General features: G+C 36.7%; 1 protein-coding gene across 1 annotated transcript in view; it reads left to right on the top strand.

The window, feature by feature from the left end:
- Positions 1-26304, top strand: part of LOC123693794 (WD repeat and FYVE domain-containing protein 3) — a 37093-nt gene extending 10789 nt beyond the window's left edge. The window contains exons 21-55 of the mRNA XM_045639011.1: positions 204-373; positions 824-1198; positions 1390-1674; positions 1798-2378; positions 2489-2644; positions 2847-3141; positions 3285-3405; positions 3707-3885; positions 4333-4410; positions 5360-5569; positions 5661-5839; positions 6009-6187; positions 6540-6742; positions 7102-7286; positions 8072-8330; positions 9064-9209; positions 9316-9416; positions 9523-9617; positions 9728-9957; positions 10040-10145; positions 10833-10982; positions 11651-11869; positions 11963-12114; positions 12196-12323; positions 13470-13704; positions 16265-16494; positions 16633-16886; positions 17209-17466; positions 19081-19266; positions 19697-19958; positions 20046-20348; positions 20602-20769; positions 21348-21508; positions 22177-22284; positions 22928-26304. Coding sequence (XP_045494967.1) covers positions 204-373; positions 824-1198; positions 1390-1674; positions 1798-2378; positions 2489-2644; positions 2847-3141; positions 3285-3405; positions 3707-3885; positions 4333-4410; positions 5360-5569; positions 5661-5839; positions 6009-6187; positions 6540-6742; positions 7102-7286; positions 8072-8330; positions 9064-9209; positions 9316-9416; positions 9523-9617; positions 9728-9957; positions 10040-10145; positions 10833-10982; positions 11651-11869; positions 11963-12114; positions 12196-12323; positions 13470-13704; positions 16265-16494; positions 16633-16886; positions 17209-17466; positions 19081-19266; positions 19697-19958; positions 20046-20348; positions 20602-20769; positions 21348-21508; positions 22177-22284; positions 22928-23092 — 7112 coding nt within the window. The 3' untranslated portion in view covers positions 23093-26304. The remainder of the gene's footprint in view (positions 1-203; positions 374-823; positions 1199-1389; positions 1675-1797; positions 2379-2488; positions 2645-2846; positions 3142-3284; positions 3406-3706; positions 3886-4332; positions 4411-5359; positions 5570-5660; positions 5840-6008; positions 6188-6539; positions 6743-7101; positions 7287-8071; positions 8331-9063; positions 9210-9315; positions 9417-9522; positions 9618-9727; positions 9958-10039; positions 10146-10832; positions 10983-11650; positions 11870-11962; positions 12115-12195; positions 12324-13469; positions 13705-16264; positions 16495-16632; positions 16887-17208; positions 17467-19080; positions 19267-19696; positions 19959-20045; positions 20349-20601; positions 20770-21347; positions 21509-22176; positions 22285-22927) is intronic.
- Positions 26305-26738: the final 434 nt, after the last annotated feature.

The raw sequence follows: 26738 nt of genomic DNA on the forward strand, positions 1-26738 counted from the left end.
TTTGCACGCGAGCGTCTCGACGAGCGCGCGCGTAACTACGGACTGATTCGATTACCGCCGGCTGGGCCCAGCGTCGTAGGTAAACGAACGTACCTCGCGGAGTAAAACAGGCCTGATTTAATATAAAATATGTTTCATTAAATAAGCATCCCGGTGAAGGTTTTCTATAGGGATCTTAGACTAATACGATTTCGTTTGCGCAGGCCAGCACATGCACTCGGGCAAGCTGCACTACGTGAGCGCGAACCCGGGCGGCGGCGCGGCGACGCTGTCGGGCGCGTCGAGCGTGTACTGCGTGATCGGCACGCCGCCGCACTGGCGCCGCTACTCGCGCCTGCTGTGGCGCCAGGGGCCCGCGCTGCTGCTGGAGGACGTGAGTGTACTGGCGTGTATACAGGTAGCACGTGTGCGCGAACCCGGCCGGTGAAGGAAGGCTTTACGATGGAAAGGATGACAAAAAATGTCCAACTTCATGTAACACCTAACATTCATACTTTTTGTGAAACAAATGACCAAACAACATGTGTTGGGCTCTTATTTTTTAAAGTTATACTTCTTTTGGCGCAATGGAGAAAAATGATGAAAGTGAATTTTTACGATGCGCGCGCACACCGACGCGACACGTCCTAAATTTAACAGCATGAAGTTAGTTCTAGGTTGTATGAAAATTGATAACTATGTTCAAGTTGTATATTCTAGTATTTTTTTTCCATACGCCAAAGAAGTATAACTTCTAACGCGTGTACATAAGTACACACACTCTTTTTTTCATTAAATGACCTGTTTGTATCTTACTAAAACATTTATTTTTTCTACCGTATAGGTTTTACCCGCACAAACAATATCAGTCATCTACCAACTGGGCCCGCATTACGTTGGGACATTACAAGCGCCCGTACCACCTGGCCCGAATCAAGAACCGTTAGCGCCCTTAGTGGCTGAAGAAAAAGTTGTCTTTGGCATTAATGCAAGAGCCATGTCGCAACTTACTTTAGCCAAAATTCGCAAAGTGTACAGCAAAAATGATAATAAAGCGATAGCAAAGCAATTGGGCATGTCATCACATGAGAATGCGACACCAATAAGAATTCTTCACAATTCGGCTGGACATTTAATGGGCCCGGCTAGATGCTTGGGCGGAGTTGTTGTGGGGTATCTCGGAGTGAGGGTGTTCTGCCCGAAACCAGCAGCTATCATGGTAATTTATTTTTGTTAAATTAATGAATTGTGTCTATCCTTAATGTTAACATTTCTAGAACTACAACTCTTTGATAAAATTAGGAATCAGACGTCTTTTCATTTTTATTATCTTCTGTTTACTTCAATATCATAATGTTTTTACCAATTAAATTTTTTGGTCCCTTTCACTAATTTGTTTAAAAATTCTAGATCGACACGGTTGGTGGATGTTCAGTATTATTAGGTTTAATAGCTATGGCTCAAGATGTAGAATGCCTATATGCAGGCGTGAAGGCATTAGTTTGTGTTGTGAGATCAAATAAGGCAGCTCAAGCCGAAATGGACAGACGGAAAGGATACCAAACACTTGCAATGTTGTTGAAGAGGAAGAAACAGCTGCTTAATTCGCACATACTACATCTAATATTCGGCTTAGTTGGTACTGTCGATAGTCAGAAAGAAACATCGTCAATTCCTAATTTAACTGCATTCCAGGTGAGATTCACTTGATTTTTTTTTTGTTGTTAAAAAATTTATTTAAATTGAATGAAATCTAATACACAATTTATAAATATTTGTTATCTGTAAAACTTTTTTTAGTATCAAATCCGCTTGCAGGATCTTATTTGTGACTTAGATGTATGGCTCGGAGCTCCCGGTGGCTTAATAAAATCGCTTTTGGAACATTTACTAGAATTAGCGACAGAAACAGCTCACCGAACGCACAACTTACGCACAATGAGGGAGCTACAATTAGTGCCTAAATTACTTTATATCGTGAACGATGTTAAAGTTGGCAGCACAAAGAATGTTCTCATAAATCTATTGGCAGCTTTATTGGGTGGCCAACCGCGACCTACTGACTTACTCTGCCTTGGTCAATTCATGGCCTTTACCTTACCCTTACCATCACAAACGGAACAGAATATTGTCATAATAGAGAATGACTTTGATAAAGAGATCGAAGGAGAACAAGTCATTCTCAGGAATAAATGTTTTTGCGTTTTACACGGATTACTGTTTACAACGCGTAATTTGGTCAATACGATTGTCTGTGAAGAAATATCAAGAGTACTAGGAATGGATTGGCTTCTCAGTTTTATGCAAGAGAATGTCCATCCCACTACGGTGCTGTGGGCGCTGCGTATTCTAGTCATTTTGTGTTCTGGACAAGGACAACAATCTGCTATAATGCAAAGGTGTGTAACAAGTGAATAATTGCATTGCGATTTCGCACTAGAACTGCTTTTAAATTTGTAAAAATATAAAATTTCTGTATTTTTTTATATATTTATTAATATACCCGCAGGTTTCGTGAAGGTGTCGGCAACGGTGGTTGGTTGCGGCACACAGAACTGATCGCGGGCGGACAGCAAGCGGGCGTGGTTGTGTCGGCCGCTGTGCATTCGCACTCACACTTACACGCTCCGCTTCTCTACACCTCTGGCTTTACGCTGCTCGCCTGGTACGTTGAATGCTTGTAATTGAAAAAATTAATTATGGTTTTAATTGTTTTGAAAGTGTACAACCATGTATAAAATTTATTCTTTGCTGCAATTTCGTTCTGATGTCTCTAAAATGGCCATTTTTTATGAGGAAATTTCGAACAACATAAACTATTTTTTATGTACACATATTCACTTTTTCCTTCTTTATAACGCCCACAGGTTATCACTATTTCACCTTCAAATACCCGAGCTCTACTACCTTTTATTCGGTCTGACTCTTGGTCAGCCGATGCGTCAAATTGGCCCAGAGAAGACGGTCTCAGTAGAACGTGTGTGGGCTGCAGCTTGGGGAGCGGCTGCTCCTCAGAGACAATCTTCAGCTGCTTTAGCTGCAAGAATCACATTATGTCCTGAAGCTGTGGTGATATTACTGGCCACTGTGAGGTCATTGGTGCATGCAGAGGCGGGTTCCTTGCCTGAATGGCTTGCGGAACATCCTGTAGCTATTATACAGGTACGTAATTAAAATTATGCCAATAAATGTGAAATATTTGTTCATCTATTACAATTTATGCTGAAAAAATATAATGTTGAACCCAAAATACTAAATCAACAGTTTAATTATAAAGTCAATTCAACTGGTTTCGTTCTTTAAAGGTTCTTTTTTCGCTATACAATACTTTACCGGATTTTGTGACACTGATGATGACTGCTGAAGTTTTGACGGCGCTTGCGTCGATACTCTTTCCTCCTAATCCGTCTGACGAAATTCATATGCGTAAGTATTTGTTTATATTAATCATACATTTTATCTCAAGTACGTTCTTGTAATTTTGTTTCGAATCCTATCATGAAAAAATAAAGTAATTTGGTAATATGTACGTGTGTATTTCCAAATTAACTTTCTTTCACTTTCGGGCTCTTTTCCGCGATATAAAATTGTCTCCTTATTATATTAAATTTATATATCATGCCTTTAATATCTATTCGGTTTAGTTTTAAATATGATTGATTAACTAGCATTACCAAAATCTATCATAAATTAAGAATAAATAGCTTAAATAATCATTTTTCTCCAGCTATTTGCGAAAGTGGTGAAAGCTCAGGCGCATCTACTCCTGGATCTGAGAAAGAAGTAGTACTTGTGAGTAGCACGGCCGGGTTGACCCATCATCCCGCGAGACAGGCCGTAATGGACTTTCTCAAAGTTATCGTGCTCGATTCGCTGCCACTTAGCGTTACGGCTAAAGCTTCACCTGTAAGTACTTATTAGTTTTGAAGAACTATTATTAAAGTATACTTCTTGGACTTATAGCAAAAATTTTGTTATATATACTACGTAAGAATTGGTTAGTCTAACAAAACACAGCAGTGAGTTCATAGGATAAAGACTTGCAGAATAAAATTATAAATGTATTAAACTAGAACTCAATGTTCATATTTATAATATTGTATAGAAGAATGTAAGAGATTTTTTTTGAAACTTACATTTATGAAGCACTTTAACAATTTAACTAAATAACATTTGATGTTGTGATGTAGTTAAAAATAATAAATCCTAAATTAATTATAGGTTCTAAAATTCAAGTCTAGGTTTTTATATTTTGCTTTTATTTAAATTTTAACTCATTTTATTGCCAATTGAAAAAGATTTGTATGATGATATTAACAAGTACTGAGTGGTCGCGTTGGATATTTTTTATAGACCCCATTCGCGTCTGACTCGGTGCCATCGTCAATGTTTTGTACGCCCTGCTCCACGCCAAGATCGTACTTTTATTGCGTAAATATGTGGATATTTATTATATCATCCTACTTCACCCTAAAATGTTCTATAAACTCATACTAATGCTTAATCTTTCTGTGATATAAAGTATACACATTGACGTGCAATGAACTACAATACTTACAATCACGCTCAAAATTTTCCAAAACAAAACTCTGCCTACATGTGTATCAGGCAGAGTTTTCTAATAAGCTACACATAGGACTTCGAACAAAACTGCCACGAAATAAGATCTTAATTTCAATGAATTTTTTACACAACGTCGCTCGGAAATTTTATGACAACCTTTTCACAGATGATTGTGAGTCTAGTTTATTGTTCTTCAATGAAAAAATATTTAAACTTCAGGTGCCTCTCTAAATGGTTGTCTATCGGAAACGCTTCACTAACCCACATATTTTATGCAAATCTTTTTTCTGGCTTTAACTGGGAATGGAATATACCATACACATTAATTATAATGCTGAATTTTTAACATCGGAAATACAATTTTAATGTTAAGTTTATTTAATTAACTTTCTAAACTTGAAATGTTCATGATACAAAATATATTTTACAACTTATAAATTAGTGAATTTATACAATACTAGCTTTCCGCCCGCGGCTTCGCCCGCGTTTTCAAAGAAAAATCGACATAGTTCCCGTTCCCAAGGGATTTCCGGGATAAAACCTATCCTATCTCTCAAGTTGGATCGAACTGCACATGGTGTGCGAATTTTATTACAATCGGTTAAGTGGTTTAGGAGTCCATTGAGGACAAACATTGTGACACGAGATTTATATATTATAATAAAATATATCCAAGTTTTTTGTTTGATTCATGTTATAGATTTGAGATGATGTCACAAAGACACTGTTCTACGCGTTCAGTTAATGATCTAATAAACGGTACAGTGCAACACGTCGATTATTATCTCTAAACAATATTTTTAAATATTCATTATAGGTTATAGATCTGGTGCTTGATGCATCTCCCGCCAACTCGACAAGTGAGCAGCAAACTGAATATCAAACAGAAGTGTTGACTACACTCATGGAAAACCTACTAAATACAGAACTTTTTGGTTCCGAATCAAATATATCAAACGTTTGCTACTTGGCCGCAAGACTCGTCGATAAATTGTGGCAAGGACAATTGTCAAGAGATCCTCATGAGGTTTGTAATATTAGATCAATAGATAATAAATTTTAATTTTATCCCATATGGTTTCTAAATAAATTAATGATAATATGCATATGTTTTATAGGTTTTCGATTTCTTAGTGAAATTGGTAACCCAAGCGAAAAAGAAATCACTTATGGTCTCACTGGAGGGCCTACATCACTGTTTGAATAGGACAATACTATTTCTTCTGTCTCGCTGTACTGATTCTATTGCTGATCAGATGTCAGTGCTTGAAGCTTTACACAAGCTCACTACCAACAGGTAAGATTTAAGTATTTGTCTTGGTATATTATGCGTGTTTTTCTCTAGGTTATAACACATTGTTTCTGTTAAAGTTATAACATTTTAGTTTAATTTGGTAATTTTTTTTTACATACTAGGATTTTGCTACATTCCTTATAAGGTATATAATTGTAATATTTTTGTCTAGATTGCTTATATTCGGAGCTGGAAATCACGAATTGGAGTTTATTGGTTGCCTAACATATTGCCTCTTACAACTGAGTGCTAACATGAAAATAGCGCTTGATTCACACATGCGAACCACGTGGCATGTGAATCCCAGTGGAGATCTAGAATCCAGAGATGATAAATTAACTGCCCATCAAGGTACTTATTGTTTCATTAACTACAACAATATGAGGTACAGTTTAGCTAGTGTACAGTTACTACAAGTAAAACCCACTTATTAAGAAATTTAAAATTAGAATAATCAAGTATTAAGAAGAACGTGTCTGCCGAGCAAAAGTGTCAGAACTGCAACTTCTTTGGCAAGATTTAAAGATACCAAAATCATCGTTTTCCGTGACGTGACGGTATTTCCATGACGCGACCTTGAAATTTTACTCTCAACGCGCCTTATGAAGTTTAACTCCAAAAAAGTAAAGAATAAAAACTGAATTTTAAATGTTTCGTATGAAATACACTATTCTGCTATCTAAATTACACATCTTATTCACAGGCCGCAATCTCATGGCCGGAGCAGCTCGTCGCGTATGGGAGGAGCTATACGCGTGCAAGAAGCCGGCCATAGAAGAAGTGTTCAAAGTGACGTTAAGTGCACCTGCAGCGGGGGCTAAAGCACCCGACCTGGGTACAGTGCGGGAACATTTGCATGACGCTGCGCATAAGCTGTGGATGACGTATATTGATACTGAGAGGAAGGTCAGTCACCGTGTTATGTTTTAGTTTTGAAGGTATTATATTATGGAGATATATTATCTACCTGAGTAGTAGTCGCATGGAACTGTCAGTTCTAGAGTTATGAACATTTTGGTGGGGCACAGAAAATTTATTGACGTTTGAAACGTGTAAAATGAATGTTTAAAATAGTTTTGTGTTTGAAATAGTTTTTAAGGGACTTATTGCAATTAATGTGACAAGATTATCTTAGGGGTTATTTATTTTTAGATAAAATGCAGTATGTCACCTATGTTTAGCGATTTATCTATGTACATATTTGTAAATACTATGTAACCCAAAAAAATAATTAATTAAAACATTAAACAACATTTTATCGTTAGGCCGTGTATCGAGTCCCATGGGAGCTACACAACCAGATTCAATCGAAGATTCAAAAAGTGACTGGTGGTTTGACACGTTTGGCGTCTCGGACGAAAGTGAAGAGAGATGACACTGGAAAATTACGACCAAGGCTTCCGAGACACCACGCCTTGGCTTATATGCAAGACCATGTGCAACTTGTTAGGTAAATAATTATCATTGTAGCGTGTTTTGAATCTTGTTTGATTTGCGTTTTAGTGATAAACCAATATATATATATATATATATATATATATATATCACTAGCAAGAACAGGTATGTCAATTGGATAGTATTAGAAGTGATATTAAAAATAAAACGTTTGCATTATTACTGCTCAATAAAGGTGTTGTTTTTGTCCCAAAAACATCAAGTATAGATATATTAGATTTTAGATGTGATAGTTTGTTTTAACACAGAAATACTCACTGACAGCCTACAAAACATGTTGTGTTACAGACCTTTACACGAGTATGTTATTTATGTAAATGTAGTCTTACGATTATCTATAATCACTACATAGTATAAAATAAAGTCGCTTTCTCTGTCCCTATGTCCCTTTGTATGCAAATATTTAAAACTACGCAACGAATTTTGATGCGTTTTTTTTAATAGATAGTTTATGTAGTATGTAGGCATTTTTTTAATATATTTTTTCTTTTATTTCTTTTTTGTGCTATCCTTATTCTTCTCACATTTCCTTTCCTACCAGGTTGCCTGGCAGAGATTGCTGTGTAGCAATAAGACCGCCTATTGTGCAAAATTTTTGTACCTCATTAATTTGTACCACATTTCCTGTATTGTTTTGTACAATGAAGAGTTATAAACAAATAAATAAATAGATAGAGTGATTCAAGAGGAAGGTTTTAGTATATAATTTATTAGGTTTTAGACAAAGCGGGCGGTAAGCTAGTTATGTATTATCAATGTAACGGAAGTGAATGTCGTCAGACGCACGTGGGCGGTGAGCGCGCAGTGCGCGGCGAACACGTGGGCGCACACGACGCGCTACGTGCAGGCGGAGTGGGCGGGCGCGTGGCGCGAGCTGACCCGCGAGCGCGCGCTGTGGGGCCCGCCGCGCGCCGAGCCGCTCGCCAAGTGGGCGCTGCACTGCACCGAGGGGCCGTGCCGCATGCGCAAGCAGCTGCGCCGCAACCTCGCCTTCTACGCGCACTACCCCTACGCGCCGAGCCGAGACGGCGCCGATCATGTTAGTGCTGTTCTATTATTTTTTAACCGACTTCAAAAAAAGGAGGAGGTTATCAATTCGGCCGGTATGTTTTTTTTTATGTATGTACACCGATTACTCCGAGGTTTCTGAACCGATTTACGTGATTCTTTTTTTGTTCGATGCGGGATGGTGTCGAATTGGTCCCATAAAAATTTTATTCGGATAGGCCCAGTAGTTTTTATTTTATGAGCATTTTTGTCTGTATTTGTAAATGTTGCAAGTGCAAGTTTGAAGTCGGTTGTTTTTAACGCAGTTATATAGACTTGTTTAATGTACTATTCTGGAAAAGAAATGTATTTCTTAATATTTTATTACGCAAGCATTAGTATCAATCGAAACATTCGTTCAATTAAGTTTCACAATTCTCAAAAAATAAAACACATTTTGAGGTACAAATAAGTGAAATTTATACATTCAAAATATCTGTATAATCAACGTTCTTATCTTTCATATTAGTGAAATCTATATCTAAATACGTTTACATTAAAAATAAAAATATGTACTGTGTTATTAAAAAAATCTTCAGTTCCAACCAGATAAAATCCGCTGTGAAGTTGCTAAAAAACGCTGCGTAATAGCAAAAAATTTCAAACTCTGTGTGTGCATTAATCTCAATCCCGTCAAAAATTCAAAGCGGAATATAAATTTTACGAGAACTGTACTTTCATCGGTAGTTACAATATTCAGCCTTTAATATGTCAATATATTTCAGAGACAACTCAAATACAAGGTGGCCCAAAGTCGCGATAGTAAAGAATACTATAGAGTGTACCAGCAGTGGCGCACGGGCAGCTGTGTGGGTGAAGCAGACAGTGTTGATACTACAGAAGAGCAGACATTTGATGAAGAAATTACAAGGTATCTTATTATTAGCATTAAATATAATAAAGAAGACCACCTGGGTGCTACTTGAATAGTTAAAGGTGTACTCTCATTGCCCCGAATAATGCGTTTTTCTTTTCAGCAATAGAGAAACTTCAGTGGAAGTTGTCAATGAGGAAGGTTCTCCATCCGATTTAGTTAGCAGTGGCGTTGTGAGTAGAGGCAATAACCAATCCACAGAAGGTTAGTAGAGTTAAATAGCCATAATGCAAAATATGTCTTGGTGATTTTTAGTGTTTCATGTGATTACAATTGACCAAAAAAATAATGTAATGTTTTTGATACGCAGCAAGCGAGGATGGGCCTGATAATGAAGACGAAGACGAACAACCTCCACCTCCAGATAATCAAACCTTGCTAAGATTACTAGAGCATCATGAAAAGGTAATTTATCCAGTTTCTATACAACAATAAAATCCATTTATATACCTATTTAGATTTACTATAAAATATATGGATCGTCCTTATAAATATTTTGCATACTTCTTTTGTAGATAACTCACATGTTCCGTTGCGCCCGAATACAAGGTCTCGACACAACAGAAGGTCTATTGCTATTTGGAAGAGAGCATTGTTACGTAATAGATGGGTTCACTTTGCTAAAGAACAGGGAAATACGTGATTTGGATAGCTGTCCTGATGATTACGAACCGATCTTACCGAGTCAAGGAATACAAAGAAGTAACCAAAGACAATGCTCCAAATTCTTATATGAAGATATAAGGTACACCATCGTTATTTTAATTGGAATTTTATGTTTAAATAGTAAATATTACATTTTAATTCAATCAATTTTATATTTTCAGAGAAGTACACAAGCGAAGATATTTGTTACAGCCGATCGCTCTGGAAGTTTTCTCGAGCGATGGCCGCAATTATTTGTTAGCATTTCCACGCAAAATACGGAATAAGGTACTTTATTATCAAAATCAATCTAGTGTTATTATTAGATTATATGTATTGTTATTTATGTAAGTTATGTATACTATTCATTGACTTGAATAAGAGCGCCATCACATTAATAAGACGACTTAGCAGCGCGGCAGTACGGGTATACGCCGCTTGCGGGAAACTAGGGATAAAAAGTTAGGGCTTAAAGAAAAATTACTTTGACGACGTTTTGTTGTTGTTAACTATAATAAATCCCTTTCAGCTTTGTACACTGACGGTGGGACATTCTATAGATAGATGCATAATCATAAATGTTGTTTGTGTGTTAGTTGTTGTTATTGCATGCTATTAAATTGAATTTTAATAAATGTCAATTAAAACATTGAGATAATAATACTACGTATGGAGGAGACACCACGAACAAAATCTGTGCGCCATTTTTTTGCTCTGACTAAGTTTTAAGGATTATTATCTAGTTAGGTACTTACCGATGAAAGTTATTCCTTTGCACTTTTCCGTATTATTTGTATTATTTGTGCAATATCGTAACACACACGAAGCCTTATTTGATGCGTTTAACTTTAAAACAAATAAAAAATGCAGTTACGCCATACGGCGTATGTTGAGCGGAACATAAGTGATGTAGGTGGTGTCGCCTCCATAATATGTATATCTCAATGATTAAAAAACATAAAATGGCGGGCACAGGTGTACAGCCGCTTCACCGCGCTGGCCACGGGCATGGCGGACAGCGCGGCGGGCTCGGTGGCGGGGCAGAAGCGCGGCGTGGCCGTGGAGCAGCCCGCCGGCATACTCGCCTCGCTCATCGGCGACACCTCCGTCACGCAGCGCTGGCTGGTAAATAAATAACAAATGTGTGCGTGTACTAGTGTACACACGTCAGACGTGAAACTTCTTTATGACCTAATTTTTCAAAAAATAATTTACTATATGCAACTTTTCAGAAATACGTCGAATCACGCGTGGTAGGGATAAAAAAAAGATGGCGCGTAACGGAAAAATGTCACGCGTAACGAAAAAATGTTACACTTATTTTTTTTTCCAACCCCGATAAAGAAGTTTCACTTCAAAATTATAATATAGTTTTAGAATTTACACAGGGCGCTGGGTTCGATAATAGTTTGGATGAAATAAAAATGCGATTCTACACAACTGCCTAATTGATGTAGACAGTTGATAACAAATCACACCAAGTCAACGACTGTTAACAAAGTGAGGGTAGTTGGGTCGAATGTCGTATAAACAACGTCTGAGCATCGGGGAACGATCCGTACGAATGCGCCACGATTCAAAGGAAAACGGCATTTTATAGTTTTCGACAGCTAAGCATGTTCGTACAGGAAATAGTGAGACTAGAGTTTACTACTCTACTAGAGTTTACTATTCATCCACAAAAATAATAAATCAAAAGTTACATCTAACAATAGTATAATTTTCTTTTAAATTAAACATTTCGATAATAATGGCACAGAGACTACTTATCGTTTTTGTTTTGATATTTTTAGAGGGGTGAAATAACAAACTTCCAATACTTGATGCATCTGAACACACTAGCTGGTCGTTCATACAACGACTTAATGCAGTATCCAGTGTTCCCGTGGATCTTAGCCGATTATGACTCTTTGGAATTGGATCTGAACGATCCAGCTACATTTAGAGATTTGAGTAAACCAATGGGAGCTCAGAGTCCTGATAGATTGGAACAATTCAGGAAAAGATATAAGGTAGGAAAATATAAATTACACATTATTATATTATGCTAAATTGAATGTCAAATTCATATTAATGTTATTACTGTTTTTAATATGTATTTATAGGAATGGGATGATCCTCATGGAGAAACTCCCCCGTACCATTATGGCACACATTATTCGTCAGCGATGATAGTGTGTTCCTATCTTGTGCGTATGGAACCTTTTACACAACATTTTTTGAGGTTACAAGGAGGACATTTTGATTTGGCTGATAGGTATGTTTGGATTACAATAAGCATATTTAGTACCTAAAGGAAAAGATATAGGAAATTTTACAAGTAATTGTTGCATTTCAGAATGTTCCATTCCATAAAGGAAGCGTGGAATTCCGCATCAAGACACAACATGGCGGATGTTAAAGAATTAATCCCGGAGTTTTTCTACTTACCGGAATTTTTGGTCAATTCAAATAATTTCGATTTAGGTATGTTTTTTAAGTTAGTATTAATTATTATTTTTTTGAAGTGAAACTTCTTTAGGCGCGTTGAGAGTAAGGGTCTCAGCACACATATGGGATCGGAAAGGGATCGTAATCGTATCGCCTCGAGCCGTTCAGAATGGTTTGTATCAAACTCCCTACTGCAACGCACACTAATCGGAATAGTAACGTAATCGCCTCCCCTCGGAACAGGCTCCGAACTTGCAATTCCAGCGCTAACGGCTCATCGTCCCCGCGCTTACGTCTCTCCGTCCCCGCGCTTACGTCTCTCCGTCCCCGCGCTTACGTCTCTCCGTCCACGCGCTTACGTCTCTGCCTGCTATGACTTGCCGTACTTACCGTTTTTAGGCGTAATGCCGGTGTCGCCTAGCCGTAGCCGAGTTGACGTACAGGCGCTGCTGATACGCTTTCGTCACGTGCATACGGTAGGTTGACGCCTGGTTGACAGCGAGGCGAAAGGCGTTACGGTTACGATCCCTTTCCGATCCCATATGTGTGCTGAGACCTTAAAATTTCAAGGTCGCGTCATGGCAACACAGTCACGTCATGAAGTAAGGCGTCGATTTTGGTATCTTTGAATGTTGTCAAAGAAGTTTCACTTTTGACACGTACACTGCTGGGTACACACTTTCTTTTTCAAAATGTTTTTATTGTATGATTTGATAATTAGTTATTTAAGATTTATTATCGATACTCATTTATGTGTGGTCTATCATGTTGTTGTTTTAAATGGCAACAAATCTATTTCTTTCTTTCTTTTGTTCCTTTATCCAAGCTACAAGAAACAGGCGTATACAGTCTATCGTGTTGTTGTTTTAAATGGCAATAAATTTATCTCTTTCTTTATCCAGGCTGCAGTACATCGCGTTGTTTTAAATGGCAATAGATTTATTTCTTTCTTTACCGAGACTGTAGTCCATCGTGTTGTTTTAAATGGCAATAAATTCATCTCTTACCCAGACTGCAGTCCATCGCGTTGTTTTAAATGGCAATAGATTTATCTCTTTCCTTACCCAGACTGCAGTCCATCGCGTTGTTTTAAATGGCAATAGATTTATTTCTTTCTTTACCCAGACTGCAGTCCATCGTGTTGTTTTAAATGGCAATGAATTTATCTCTTTCTTAACCCAGGTTGCAAGCAATCGGGCGTAGCGCTGGGCGACGTGGTCCTCCCGCCGTGGGCGAAGGGCGACCCGCGCGAGTTCATCCGCCTGCACCGCGCGGCGCTGGAGTCGGAGCACGTGTCGCACCGCCTGCACCACTGGATCGACCTCGTGTTCGGCCACAAGCAGCAGGGCCAGCCCGCGGTGGACGCGTGCAACGTGTTCCACCACCTGTTCTACGAGGGCAACGTGGATATATACAAGTGAGCGTGATGCTATTGGAAAAATCTTCATATTTGTTCTGTATATGTGAAACTAGCTGTTCCCCGCGGTTTCACCCGCATTGCTCCGCTCCTGTTGGTCTTAGCGTGATGATATAAATAGCCTTCCTCGATAAATGGGCTATCTAACACCGAAAGAATTTTTCAAATCGGACCAGTAGTTCCCGAGATTAGCGCGTTCAAACAAACAAACAAACTCTTCAGCTTTATAATTTTAGTATAGACTAGCTGTGCCCGCGACTTCGTCCGCGTGGAATAGTGACTGCATAGTAGTTACTACTTATCTTAAATTATTGAGTAAACACAGACTACCATAAATAATTAAAAGAACTGTAAGTTAAATTTATTACTAAACTGAGCTAAACAATACAAAAAAAAAGCCTTATTAATTTTCTACGTAAAATTTCTTTTAAATTATGTCATATTATTTTTAGGCACCAGAGGGGAGGGGAGCAAATTTCTTTTCCTTCCTTCCTTGTATGGATGTTTTTAACTATGTATCGTGCAGCAACTGATCAGCTTAATCGATACTCAGTTTTTATCAAATCCAGCACAAAATCCAAATCAGATCTTTCCTGAATCCTGTCTCACGCCTGTAGGTAGTAACTAAACCGTTTAGACCGTGCAATAAAAATTAAATAAAAAAAAACAGCGCTACGAAGAAAAGTGCATACATAGAAAAAGGAATAAATAATTTCACAAACTTCCCGAAGATTTTTAAAAATAAATACCATTTTAAATATTTATAAAAAAAAAACAAAGTCATCGGGGCTGCCATGCCAACATCATCATAATATACCTCATTATCAAAATACACATATGGTACTTAATTTTAAAGATCGTCGGGAAGTTTGTAAAATAATTATTTATTCCTTTCGGTTTCTTATTTTCATGTAATATTTTCAAGTGAGCGAGACCTACAGAGGTAGGTCTCGCTCACTTGTAATATGTATGTAATATGGAGGTAGAGACCTCCATATTACATTCCTACATCATATTGATATCTATAAGTTTGTTGCTCCTTGACATCTTTTAAGTTGGGCCGTAACCGTGCACAAATTGTAATGGACCACAGTGGCAAAAGAAGAGGTATACTTAGGAAAAAATATTGCCAAGGGCCAGGCCTATGTAGCTTTGAGTAGAGTTCAAAATTTCCAGGGTGTGGCTATCCTCTCGCTCCCATATTCCCTCTTCTTTCACAGACTTTCAACCCTTCCCTTTCCATCCCTAGTAAATGGCAGAACCGATTTTGATGTAAACCATATCTAATTGTACCTATATGTACACGTCATATCCTGTAGTTTGATGCTCCATTTGGTTTATTTATGTCTACCCTAAAAAGCCCTAAATGTAATAAACGGATGAACCGATTTCGATAAAATATGACTAATTGTAATTCACACGTTGCCCTTTCATATTTTGATATGCCGCTTGAGTATATTATTTGACCACATTATTCATTCCCACTTTTACCGCTGTAATCTAATAAATGGATAAACCGAATTGGATAAAAATATAACTAAGTGTACTTCACCCGTTATGCACTTTTATTTGATATGTCACTTGGGTATATTTGACAACATTCGTTTTTTTTCATTCCCACTTTTACCCATAAAAAGGTATAATAAATGGATGAACCGATTTTGATAAAACATGTCTAATTAAACTTTACACGTCATGCCCTTTCATATGATATGTCACTTGAGTATATTTTTGACAAATTCATTTTTTATTACCACTTTTATACCTATATTAAATAAATGGATGAACCGATTTGTTACTGATAGGTCGTTCACTTTCATTTAATATATCACTTAGGTACTTATATTTGACAACTTTCGTTTTTTTCATTCCCACATTTACCCCTATAATAATATACCTAGGTATCATAAATGGATGAACCGATTTTGATACACTTTATCTAAGAACCAGCGTCGGAAAATATGCTGCCTAACTAAAAAAACCGCATCTAATTCGGATAACTTACGTTTTATCGTACAGTGTATAGAATGCCTTAGCAAATGTTCGCCGTGAATACTTAAATGGTCATAACTTTTTTATTTACGAACCGATTGATATGAAATAAACACTAAATGTTAAATGAAGATTACCACAATATATTAGTGAAAACCGCATCTTAATCGGATAAGCCGTTTCTGAGATTAGCGTGCACGAACATACAGACAAACAGACAAAAAATTTTTTAACTACAGTTTTGGGTTTGGGATCGATTTAATAATAGCACCTGCTAATTTTTTTTATATGTTTTGATTGTACAGACACGACTTTTCTAGAATTTTATTATATGTATTGATAAGCATATTTTTGAGCGTTTAGTTCGTAATCCCCAACGATTAAAACTTTTTCGCACGGAAATTAATACTGAATTTTTTTTTCTCAATAATATACAGAATGCATTTTATACTTTTAGGAAAATTTGTATTATAAAATATCTTATTTATTACTACTTCAATCTAGCAAATAAGCGCTATTGTGATGATATTTAGTATCTCTACTTATAATGTATTTTTTTTATTTGCAGTATTGATGATCCGTTGAAGAAAAACGCAACTATTGGCTTTATTAACAACTTTGGCCAAATACCAAAGCAATTATTTAAAAAAGCACATCCAAGCAAGAAGATGTCACAACGTAGTTCGACAATATTAGATCCAAACAGTATAATACAATCTCAAGGCGTTATTACACCGCCAGAAAAACTATTTTTCCATAATTTGGAAAATTTGAGGCCGTCTCTGCAACCTGTAAAAGGTATATCTATAATACTTAACCTTTTTTTTTATTAATAAAAATGATGAAAAAGCTCACAATTTTGTAGATTTTAAATAATGTTATTTTAACTCTAATAAATTTTATTAGGTACTTAATTATATGATTTTATGTTAACAGAGGTAAAAGGACCAGTTGGACAAATTCTTTATACTGAAAAGGCAATCTTAGCCGTGGAACAGAACAAAGTGTTGATGCCACCCGCTTACAATAAGTACGTGGCGTGGGGCTTTGCGGATCATTCCTTGCGTATAGGAAACTATGATAATGACAAGGCTGTGTTTGTGTGCGAGAGTGTCGCACAAGCATGTGGCGAGATCGTCACTTGTGTGTGTTTGTCTGATAAAATGATAGTCACAGCGGGAACTAGCACGGTAAGATTTGATTTTATTTTGTTATCTAAGAATATTGGAATAACAATTGAAAACAATTTATTCTCAAAGAAAACCCTTATTTAAAACTGAAAATTGTTGAAATGTTATCGAAATCTTGTTGACAGGTACAATTTATTATTTACCTTGTTATATTTACTATACAAATAGGACAAAAGAACTATGTAGTTCGATGAAAATACTTTTGGCGATACGAGACAATTCTGATGTACTTAAAGGCGGAAAAAAACGATGAAACTATGTTCTTATCATAATCATATTTAAATATTCCGTAAGTTATTTTAATTGAAATGCAATATTCCAGGTGGTAACAATATGGCAGTACTGGGCGCGGCGTCGGCGCCTAACCGTAAAGACGTGTCTATACGGGCACGAAGAGGCAGTCACGTGCCTAGCCGCAAGCGCCGCGTACAACCTCGTGGTGAGCGGCAGCCGCGACGGGCTCGTCATCGTGTGGGACGCGGAGGGGGGGACCTTCGTGAGGCAACTGTTGCCCCCCCACTTTGTGAATGTGCCGCAACCGCTGCCGCCCGTTTCTGCGCTCGCTATTGATGATCTTACTGTGAGTGAAATTTGGTTGTATTTGTGTTTTGGCATTATACATATTTTAGCATAATAGATGTTGTTTAAGTTATATTTGATTTCTGTTTTACAGTTATAACGTTATTACTAAAAGTTATACGCATATTGTGGATATTTACTATACCATATGTATATGTTTAACTAGGTTTCCGCCCGCGGCTTCGCGCGCGCAGTCAAAGAAAAACCCGCATAGTTCCCGTTCCCGTGGGATTTCCGGATTGCGTCATTTTCCCGGGATAAAAAGTACCCTATGTTTTCTCGGGTATCAAAATATCTCCATACCAAATTTCATGAAAGTTGGTTTAGTAGTTTAGGCGTGATTGAGTAACAGACAGACAGACAGAGTTACTTTCGCATTTATAATATTAGTATGTATATTGATAAAATAGTGACAACATGACCAAATTAACAATTTGTATATGACCAAAGTGAATTATTATGTGTTATGTTTATTGTTGGTATCTTTCTTAAATTGGATTGTATCGTGTTGAAATGTCCCTCTTTTTCAATATCAGCTGGTATCACATGAATTTTTTGCTATAACATATCGGCTTGAAAATAAAGAGAAGTCTCCCTTTATATTTACGGTACTTTATATTTGAGGTTTACCATCCATCACTGCAAAGATGGTACACCACTATGCTCGTGCCCTAACCTCCAAATAGTAGATGAAGTCAAATATCTCGGTGTCATAATTGACAATAAACTAACATGGGAGAGCCAATCACATGCTTTAAGCTCCAGAGTTCGTAAACTCATGTACATATTCAAACTATTAAGAAATGTGGCTAATACGGAAACGATACGCATTATATACACAGCGCTGTGCCAGTCGATTCTGTGCTATGGAATATGTGCATGGGGTGCAGCTTGTAAAAGCATACTACTGAGGGTGGATTAAGGGCACAAAGGGCAGTAATTAAAGTGGCGTATAAAAAGCACTTTCGATTTTCAACAACGCAACTGTATCTAGAAACCGGCTTTCTTAGTGTACGGAAGTTATTTTTAATGGCACTCATTTTAAAATTTCATAAGTCAGCTAATAGAACCTTAACAAATCCAGAAAGTAGACGTCTTATATGGCAAACTCCAGCCACTCACACATCTTTTGCTCATAAATTCTTCTCTTTCTTAGGTCCGTACTTATACACTAAAATTAACAATAAATTAAATATTTTTAAAATGACTAGGTATAAACTAAAAAAGTCCCTAAAAGTATGGAAGCAAGGTCTTGATTATATTCAGACTGAAGAGATTTTGAAATTGGAAGTATAGAGCACTATCTAAATTACTCACACACACACACACACACACGCACCCACACACACAAACACACATACACACGCATGTTGAAGAGTGATTTATTTAATTTGTATTGTATAATTATTAAAAAAATTGTTTTTTTTTTGTAAAATTTTTACGCAAATGGAAGAAACTTGTTCCCACGACACAGGGAATCCTAGTGTGGGAACAAGGGTTCTTATATTGTATGTATCATATTATTTTGGATAATAAAATTATTGAATTATTGAATTATTATATTTCTCACAAATCATGTGAAACTTCATCTGTTAATATACGTTGTGGTTGTTAGGGCGACATAGCGACATGCGCGGGTAGTTGGGTGCAAGCGTGGTCGATCAACGGCGAGGCGCTGGGCGGCGCGGCGGCCGGCACGGGCGAGCGCGCCCCGCAGCTGCTGTGCGTCGCCTTCAGCCAGGCGCGCGACTGGGACCCGCTCAGTGTCATCATCACGGGATCTTCTGATGGCGTTGTTAGGGTACGTGCACACCGGCGGTGGATGAGGTATGACATATGGAGCCAGCATGAGAGGCCTTCCGTTAACGCTGCGAAGGATTTTATTAAGGTTATTCGTGCAAAAAAAAAATAATCAATAAATGTCTCTGGACTATAATCCAGAGGTGGCGCGAACACCCTGTGATGACGGGTGCCATTTAAAAAAAAACGCTGCGAAGGAAGGCGCAATTTCGCGTATTTGATAAAGTGGGATAAAAATAATAGAAGGCGTGCCACAAAATGATTACTTAATCTGTGCCAAATCCAAAAACATTCCTGGTCAATTACTTTCTTATAGCTAAATGATGGATTTCTATAAACATTTCAAACTTTTTTAAAGCATCATCCAAGTTTTATTATTGCAATAGATGATATATTTTCTAGTTAAATCTAACTTTAAATAATATTTTCAGATGTGGTCAATAGAATATGTACCCAAGACTGAAGACGAAACTCACAGCTCAGAAGCGGGCAGTTTCGATGTGGCTTCCGGTTCTATGGATACAGAGAAACAAACTGAACAAAAGCTTTCAGTGCAAGACAGTGAAGAGACAAAAACGGAGAGTGAAAATAAATCTGAGAGTGATGTAAAGACTGAATCAAATGAAAGGCAGGCAGCTATTAAAAGAGTGGAAGAATTAGTCAAGCAAATGAGTTTATCACAAGAAAATGAGGGTAAGTGAAGAATGTGAAACTTTTACTTATTCAGAACCTATGGTCTTGAATGTGTGCTTTTTATAATTAATCAAAATTATATTTCAGGTAACCTCGCTAAATCCGGCTCCGAAAGTTCTCTTTCCGATATAGGAGAGACTACAAGTGCTAAAGAATCATCTCGAAAACACGATGATAAGGACACTTGCAGTGACAATGAACAATACCCGGATAAACATGAAGTTGATTCCTGTGAAGAGATGAAGAATTATGAAATAGACTCCGATGAAAAAGACTATGATAACGAAAAAGGCTTAGATAAAGAAAGTAACGTGCAAAGAAATAAATTGCAGAAGCAAGAGCATGTTGTGTTACGGCGTAAATCTAAAGGCAATCCTATGTTCCGCAAAAGTAAGATATAATTTCACTCAAACCTTTATGTCTTTTTTTCTTTTGTACTTGAAAAATATTGCAAATTTGTAAATAAAAGAGGATTCTTATCTCGGTTTAAATGCAATGTTGAATTTGTTTAGTAAATCTGACTTAACATTTGCTGGCCCTTCAAGATATTGTTTTTTTTTTTATTAGTATTAAATTCGAAGTATTAAATTCGACTTGATCATAATAATAAATTAACATAGCCTATAATATAAATGTTTCCTAGGTGGTGGCAGCATAGGTGGATCCAGTGAGGTTGGTTCTAGCGGAGAGGGAGACGGATTAAGAAACAGCAAGTCCGATACCAGCCTCACGGACTCGTTCGTGGTTCTCGAACACGCCAAGGAAGAGACGCAGCCACAGCCGACAGCGCAAGTAAAGAATGATAGCAAAGGTAATATAATTGAATAGTATTGTCTATCTATGTAGTTCTAACGTCTATTGACATTGCCAGATTTTTATAGAGTATTTTTTTTTTTTTTTTCAATATAAAGTAGCACAGGAAATAATGTATTCCTCCGTATGAATGACACTTACAACATTTTAAAATAAGACGAACTCTTTAAACTCTAAAAGTTGGATCAACTTCAATATTTTGAAAAAGCAATAAATATGGATACTATAATTTTCGATCTAGGTTCTATTAAAAAAAAATGGCTTAAAAATAATGTAATCAATTGAGAATTTTTTAAAGAAGAAGAATAATCGTTCACGAGGCGGTATCGAACCCGTGTCTATTTGACATTTGTGATTGTTGTATGTCGTCAAATGCGAATGTACTTTTGGTTATTATATTGGATACTAGCGTACCGTCCGTGGCTTCGCCCGCTTTATCTAAAACCGAATAAATTATATACTAAAACCTTCCTCTTGAATCATTCTATCTATTACAAAATCCGCATCATTTAAGCATACAAAGGGACAGAGAAAGCGACTTTGTTTTATACCGTGTAGTGATTATTGTGTGCACAGAGGAGGGGGTGGTGCGCTGGTCGCGGCGGCTGGTGGTGCGCGGCAAGCTGACGATGCACACGGCGTTCGAGCGGCGCGACAACCTGTCGCCCGCCGCCGTCACCGCCGTGGCCGCCGCGCGCTCCGGCAAGGGGCTCGCCGTGGGCGACGCGCGCGGCCGGGTAACTACATGTGTATATGTATTACATATTTATTAAAATCAATGTAATTAAATTATTATCAAACGTTCCTAACACATTTAAATCATGCACACGCACAGATACACAGTCACACAAACACATCCAAACGCACGCACGCACTCAGCTACACACACAACTCACCACTCTTTATAGTTACAGTTTAAAATATATGTTAAAATAATTGTAAAACTCGTAATTGGCGTATTGTATCATCGTTATAAGTAGACTAAGTCAAACTGTAAGCTATGAAGTTTTCAACAAATAAATAAATAAATATACATGTACCAATGCACTATCACGTAATACACGTGTGTCGACACGGCTGCTCGTGACGCTCGCACGCACTGTATGTGCGTGCGAGCGTCACATACACACGCAAACAGTTTAACTCACACGTAAACATATGAATGTACTCGTGACGCTCGCACGCACGATGTTCGTAGAGCAGTCTTTTTACACAGTCAAAATACCAAATATCTCTCTCTCTCTGTCTTTGGAACTGTGTATTAGGGATACATAAAAATAATTGCAGTTTAGGCCATTTAATAAAGTCACGATAATTATTAATATAGTTACAAAGAAGTTTAAACATAGCAATTTGTAAGATAACTATGCTTTGTTAATGAATATTATTATGTATTTGCTTGCAGATATTCCGTTGGTCTGCACCGGACATGTCGAGTGCGGCGGGCGCTCGCGGCGGTCCCGCCGACCACTGGATACGAGACGATACGGCACCCTTCTGTACTCAATGCCAGGTACAATATATGACTATCCTTATACAGGGTGTCCCACTATCTGTATACTAATCGCGAAGGGACTTGTAGTTTTGCATATACTGATCACGTAAAAAATACTCAAAACAACAAAATTACGTCAAAAAATGTTTGCTAAATTTTTCCTTAAAATCCATATTTTCTTCTCTAGCTTCGCGCAGCCTAGCATATACCGCTTCGCTAATGTGAGCATTTCGTCTATAAAAACATAATCATAAACGATGGCTCACGTGCGGTTGACAAAGTTGGGCGGGTTGCTTGTTAGGGGTGTACACAGAGTTTTAGAATTCATCTATTTGAAAAAAAATGCGTCTGGAATTTTATAAGTATTTTTTACGTACTCAGCGTATGCAAAACTATAACCTCCTTTGAGCTTAGTATACCGACGGTGGGACACAGGGGTATACAGTATACAGGGGTATAAGCGAGTTAAATATATGAAAAAGACTAGTTGGACTTGATTTTATTGAGTTACACTTGTTGTCACAACTACACTTGGTACAACTACCTACCTACTTGCCTATAATATTGTCAGCATTGTGTCTATGATTGTAATTTCAAAAAGCTTTCCATTCATGTTATTTCATGTTGATGATCCTCAATGTAAAAAATGATATATACGCAGGTGCGTTTCACGGCACTGGAGCGGCGGCACCACTGCCGCGAGTGCGGCGCGGTGTTCTGCGGGCGCTGCTCGCGCTACGAGGCGCCCGTGCGCCGCCTGCGCGCGCTGCGCCCCGTGCGCGTGTGCCAGCGCTGCCACCAGCTGCTGCAGCCCAACAAGGAGTAGGCTACGAAGATGCTACGCAAGGCTACGCTAAACTGCTACACGCTACGCGGGAACATGTTGCATCGCAACACGCTACACCGAAATATGCTACATCGTGCTACATCGGATCATGCTACAGCCTACACTATAACGCACTGCACCGGGATGTCATACAATCTGTAGATTGCGGTGAACCGCAATGCGCTACCGGCTACACTGAAACGTGTTATATTGGAACGTGCTACACCGGGACACGCTATAGCCTACACCGCAACATGCTACACTGGAACGTACTACATTGTAACACAATGCAATATAACACGCTACACTGTAATACGCTACACCGGAACATGCTTTAGAGTAACTTGCTTCACAAACACATTACACTATACCATACAATGCAGTGCACTTCACTCGCAATATACTACAACACACTATACAACAACACAGTGCAAAACACTACACCCACGAAACATTACAGTACGATACATTACATCGAAGCATTGCACCAAACTAAACTATACTAAACATGTGACTTACAACACAGTACACATATAACAGGACGTCGTTGTTTCCCAAAATTTGTTATAGTAGTAAGGAAGTAGTCTAATTACATGTATGGTTCAAACAATAATATGTCAAAATGAAACAATACAAGGATTTGACTACTGTGACGTTTACAATGTGCACGTGCTATAATTATTATGTGCTGAAGTTATCCCATATCTAACTACGGGATAGCATAATCGAGAAAGCATGTCAATCTATCATAATTAGCCATCATAATATAAAGCTTCAGCATTTAGGACATGCGTGATGAATAGAATCCTAAGGAGCTGAAAAGTTAGCCAAAGGCATAAACGAATTACTCGTTTGAAATTGTAACACTACTCTACTACGTATTAGACTGTTCACTATTGAGCGATTGTATGGAAATATACGCTAAATTTATGTACTACGGACTCGGAACAGGCGACAATTCATTGAAATAAAATAAAATTACACCCGACTAAAACAGGAATAACTCGGACTTGACTCAAAAGCGCAGAAATTACTTCTAAATAAAATATGGCATCTGCTTTATGTAAGACTATCTAAATAATCAGTATCAAAAACGCGCAAACCACGCACTTGTTTTTGTATTATTTACATAATAATCAATGAATAATTAATATGTTTAATACTGATAAAAATTATTATCTTAGCGTTTTAGTAGCAAAACGTATTGGTGTTTATATCCTAGAAGTAATGTGAAATCTATAACATGCTTAAGACCAACATATAAATATTGAGAAAAATAAAAGACAGAGGCAATTCAGGCCTCGATTAATGTAAGTGAAAAAAATTTACCTTGTCTTAAATAATATATTTGATAAGTTATGTAATCAAATTAACACGCTGTCAAATTCTAACCCACTATATTGTAGAATCGAGTGAGAGTGATCTAAGTAAATGGCCACGACTAGTACAAAATGTAAATGAGCAGTATTGCGATTTATTATTATTTAAATTATATTGGGAAAAAGATATCGTAGATGAATTTTATTCGTTTCTTCTTATAATATAATAAGATAAACTAATTGAAATGGTAATATATTTTGTAGAAATAATCGATTACTTATTTATTGTCTGCTAAAAGCTTCATGTTTTCGCATTGAATGTTATTTGGTAGGTTCTATAAACCTTCGGCCTTCAAAAATGTGGTATTAAATCAATATCTTATAAATTATGAAGTATCTATATTATTTCTGCCGCAAATAAACTATAGTACAGTATATGAATGTATGCATATTGAAATTAATATAAAATCATCTTAAATAAGTATAACATTGTAAAGTAAAGCTTTTGAGACCCGTTTATCCTTACGGCCTTACTAATAAAAAGTTAAACATTGGATAAATTTCTACCATTTAATACAATAGCTGTGTCCTGCTCTTGCTCACATGAAACGTCAATCATAAAAACAAGACAGGTTATTGCAATGACTAATCCATTGCATAGCGAATGGGTAACATTTTATTAGTAAGGCCGTTAGCCTTTAAACTTCATCATAACAACAATCAATTATTATCCGATAACACTAAATTATGTTACTATCATTAAATAGGTCAAAGGTCATTGGGCATATTTGTCATATATTATAATATTATGGAACTAGGCCAGTTGCGTCTTATATAATGAACTTGGCCTTATATTGCATTATGCATATTGCGTATTTTTTCTGATATGTATGCGAAAAAAATATTCAACATTTAAAAATTATTATTTTCTATAGAAACAATTCAAATACTTTTGGTGACAGTATAATGGCAGACCTTATAAGAACTTTTTATCGATTGATTTTCATCAAGGAAAACCGAAATTTGTGTACGCTCTGAGACAAAAATAAAATGCCAGAACAAAATCCCCAATGATCTTTGAATAAGTAGTCAACATATTTATCCGAAATGTTTTTAATTTCATTGTATAGCGATAAATATTTAGCTTAATAACCTAACATTAACTTAATTTTGTTTTGTTTCATTTAACTTCAATAGTAATATTAATGAGAAAAATAAATCAATGTAGATACGTTTCAAAGAGGAAACGAAGAAAATCCAAGCACTAAAATTCTTCAGGATTCAGTCTTTCTATTATAAGTTTGACGACAGGCTTTCTATTTAATTTCTTATAGTTAAAATCTACCTTATTGTCAAAGGTTTTGTGCAACTCCGCAAAAAATATTTTTCATTAAATAAACCAGAAAACTTTCAGCATGCTTTCAAATAAATTTTTGAGTAAATCAGTATTACTTTGTAAAAATACTATATAATATATATCATTTGATAAAAATATATTTTAGATCTCATTCTTTATAATATAAGAGAACATAATGTTGTCTCATACTAAAGTAGTGTTTATGTTTTATGAATGATAATTTTATATATATTTATAGTGAAACGTCGTAAAATAGGATTATGTTACTTTAATCTCGTTATTGTGATATTTGCACCGGTTTGTTTGGTTTCTGTCGCAACGGTGTGGTCGTGCACTCTGCAGTGTGTCGGTATCTATTCGCTGTTGTGTATGTTAGTGCTAGTCATCATTATTGTTTATACAATTATACATAACATTATTATTTTGAATGTGATTTTCCCTCGCGGTAAAGTGTAAAAAGAATATAATATACCTAAGAAATGTAGTATTTTGATATATCAATATGGCATCATTTTATTACTTATTGGAATATAGTTTTATTAGTGTGCGTTACCCAGGCAAAATGTTTTGCTTTAGAGAGATGAGACTTAAACAAATAATTAGTGTATCATGAGGAGCAATTTGTTTACTAATAGCAAAATTTGTTTGAATTGTAGTTTTTAAGTTATTTAAGAAAAACAAATTTTGCTGGAGTAACGTTTGAAACGTTACCCAGGCAAAATCGTCTTTCAAAAATTAGTTTCAGCACGGAACCAAATACATGAATAGATAGCTTTTGTTGAGTAGTAAATGTTTATAAATAGCAAAATTTGTGTGTGGTATAGTTCTTTAGTTATTTAAGATTTTGCTGCGGTAACGTTTTGGGATTTCCCAGATCTCGAAAACGGCTCAACGCAGAAGTTTGAAAAAAATACCAATAAAAGACCTTAATTTGTTTAAATTTGTTTAATCATTAGTTTTTGATTTGGTT

The sequence above is a fragment of the Colias croceus genome, chromosome 8 (genome assembly GCF_905220415.1).
Source record: "Colias croceus chromosome 8, ilColCroc2.1".
Classification (NCBI taxonomy): domain Eukaryota; kingdom Metazoa; phylum Arthropoda; class Insecta; order Lepidoptera; family Pieridae; genus Colias; species Colias croceus.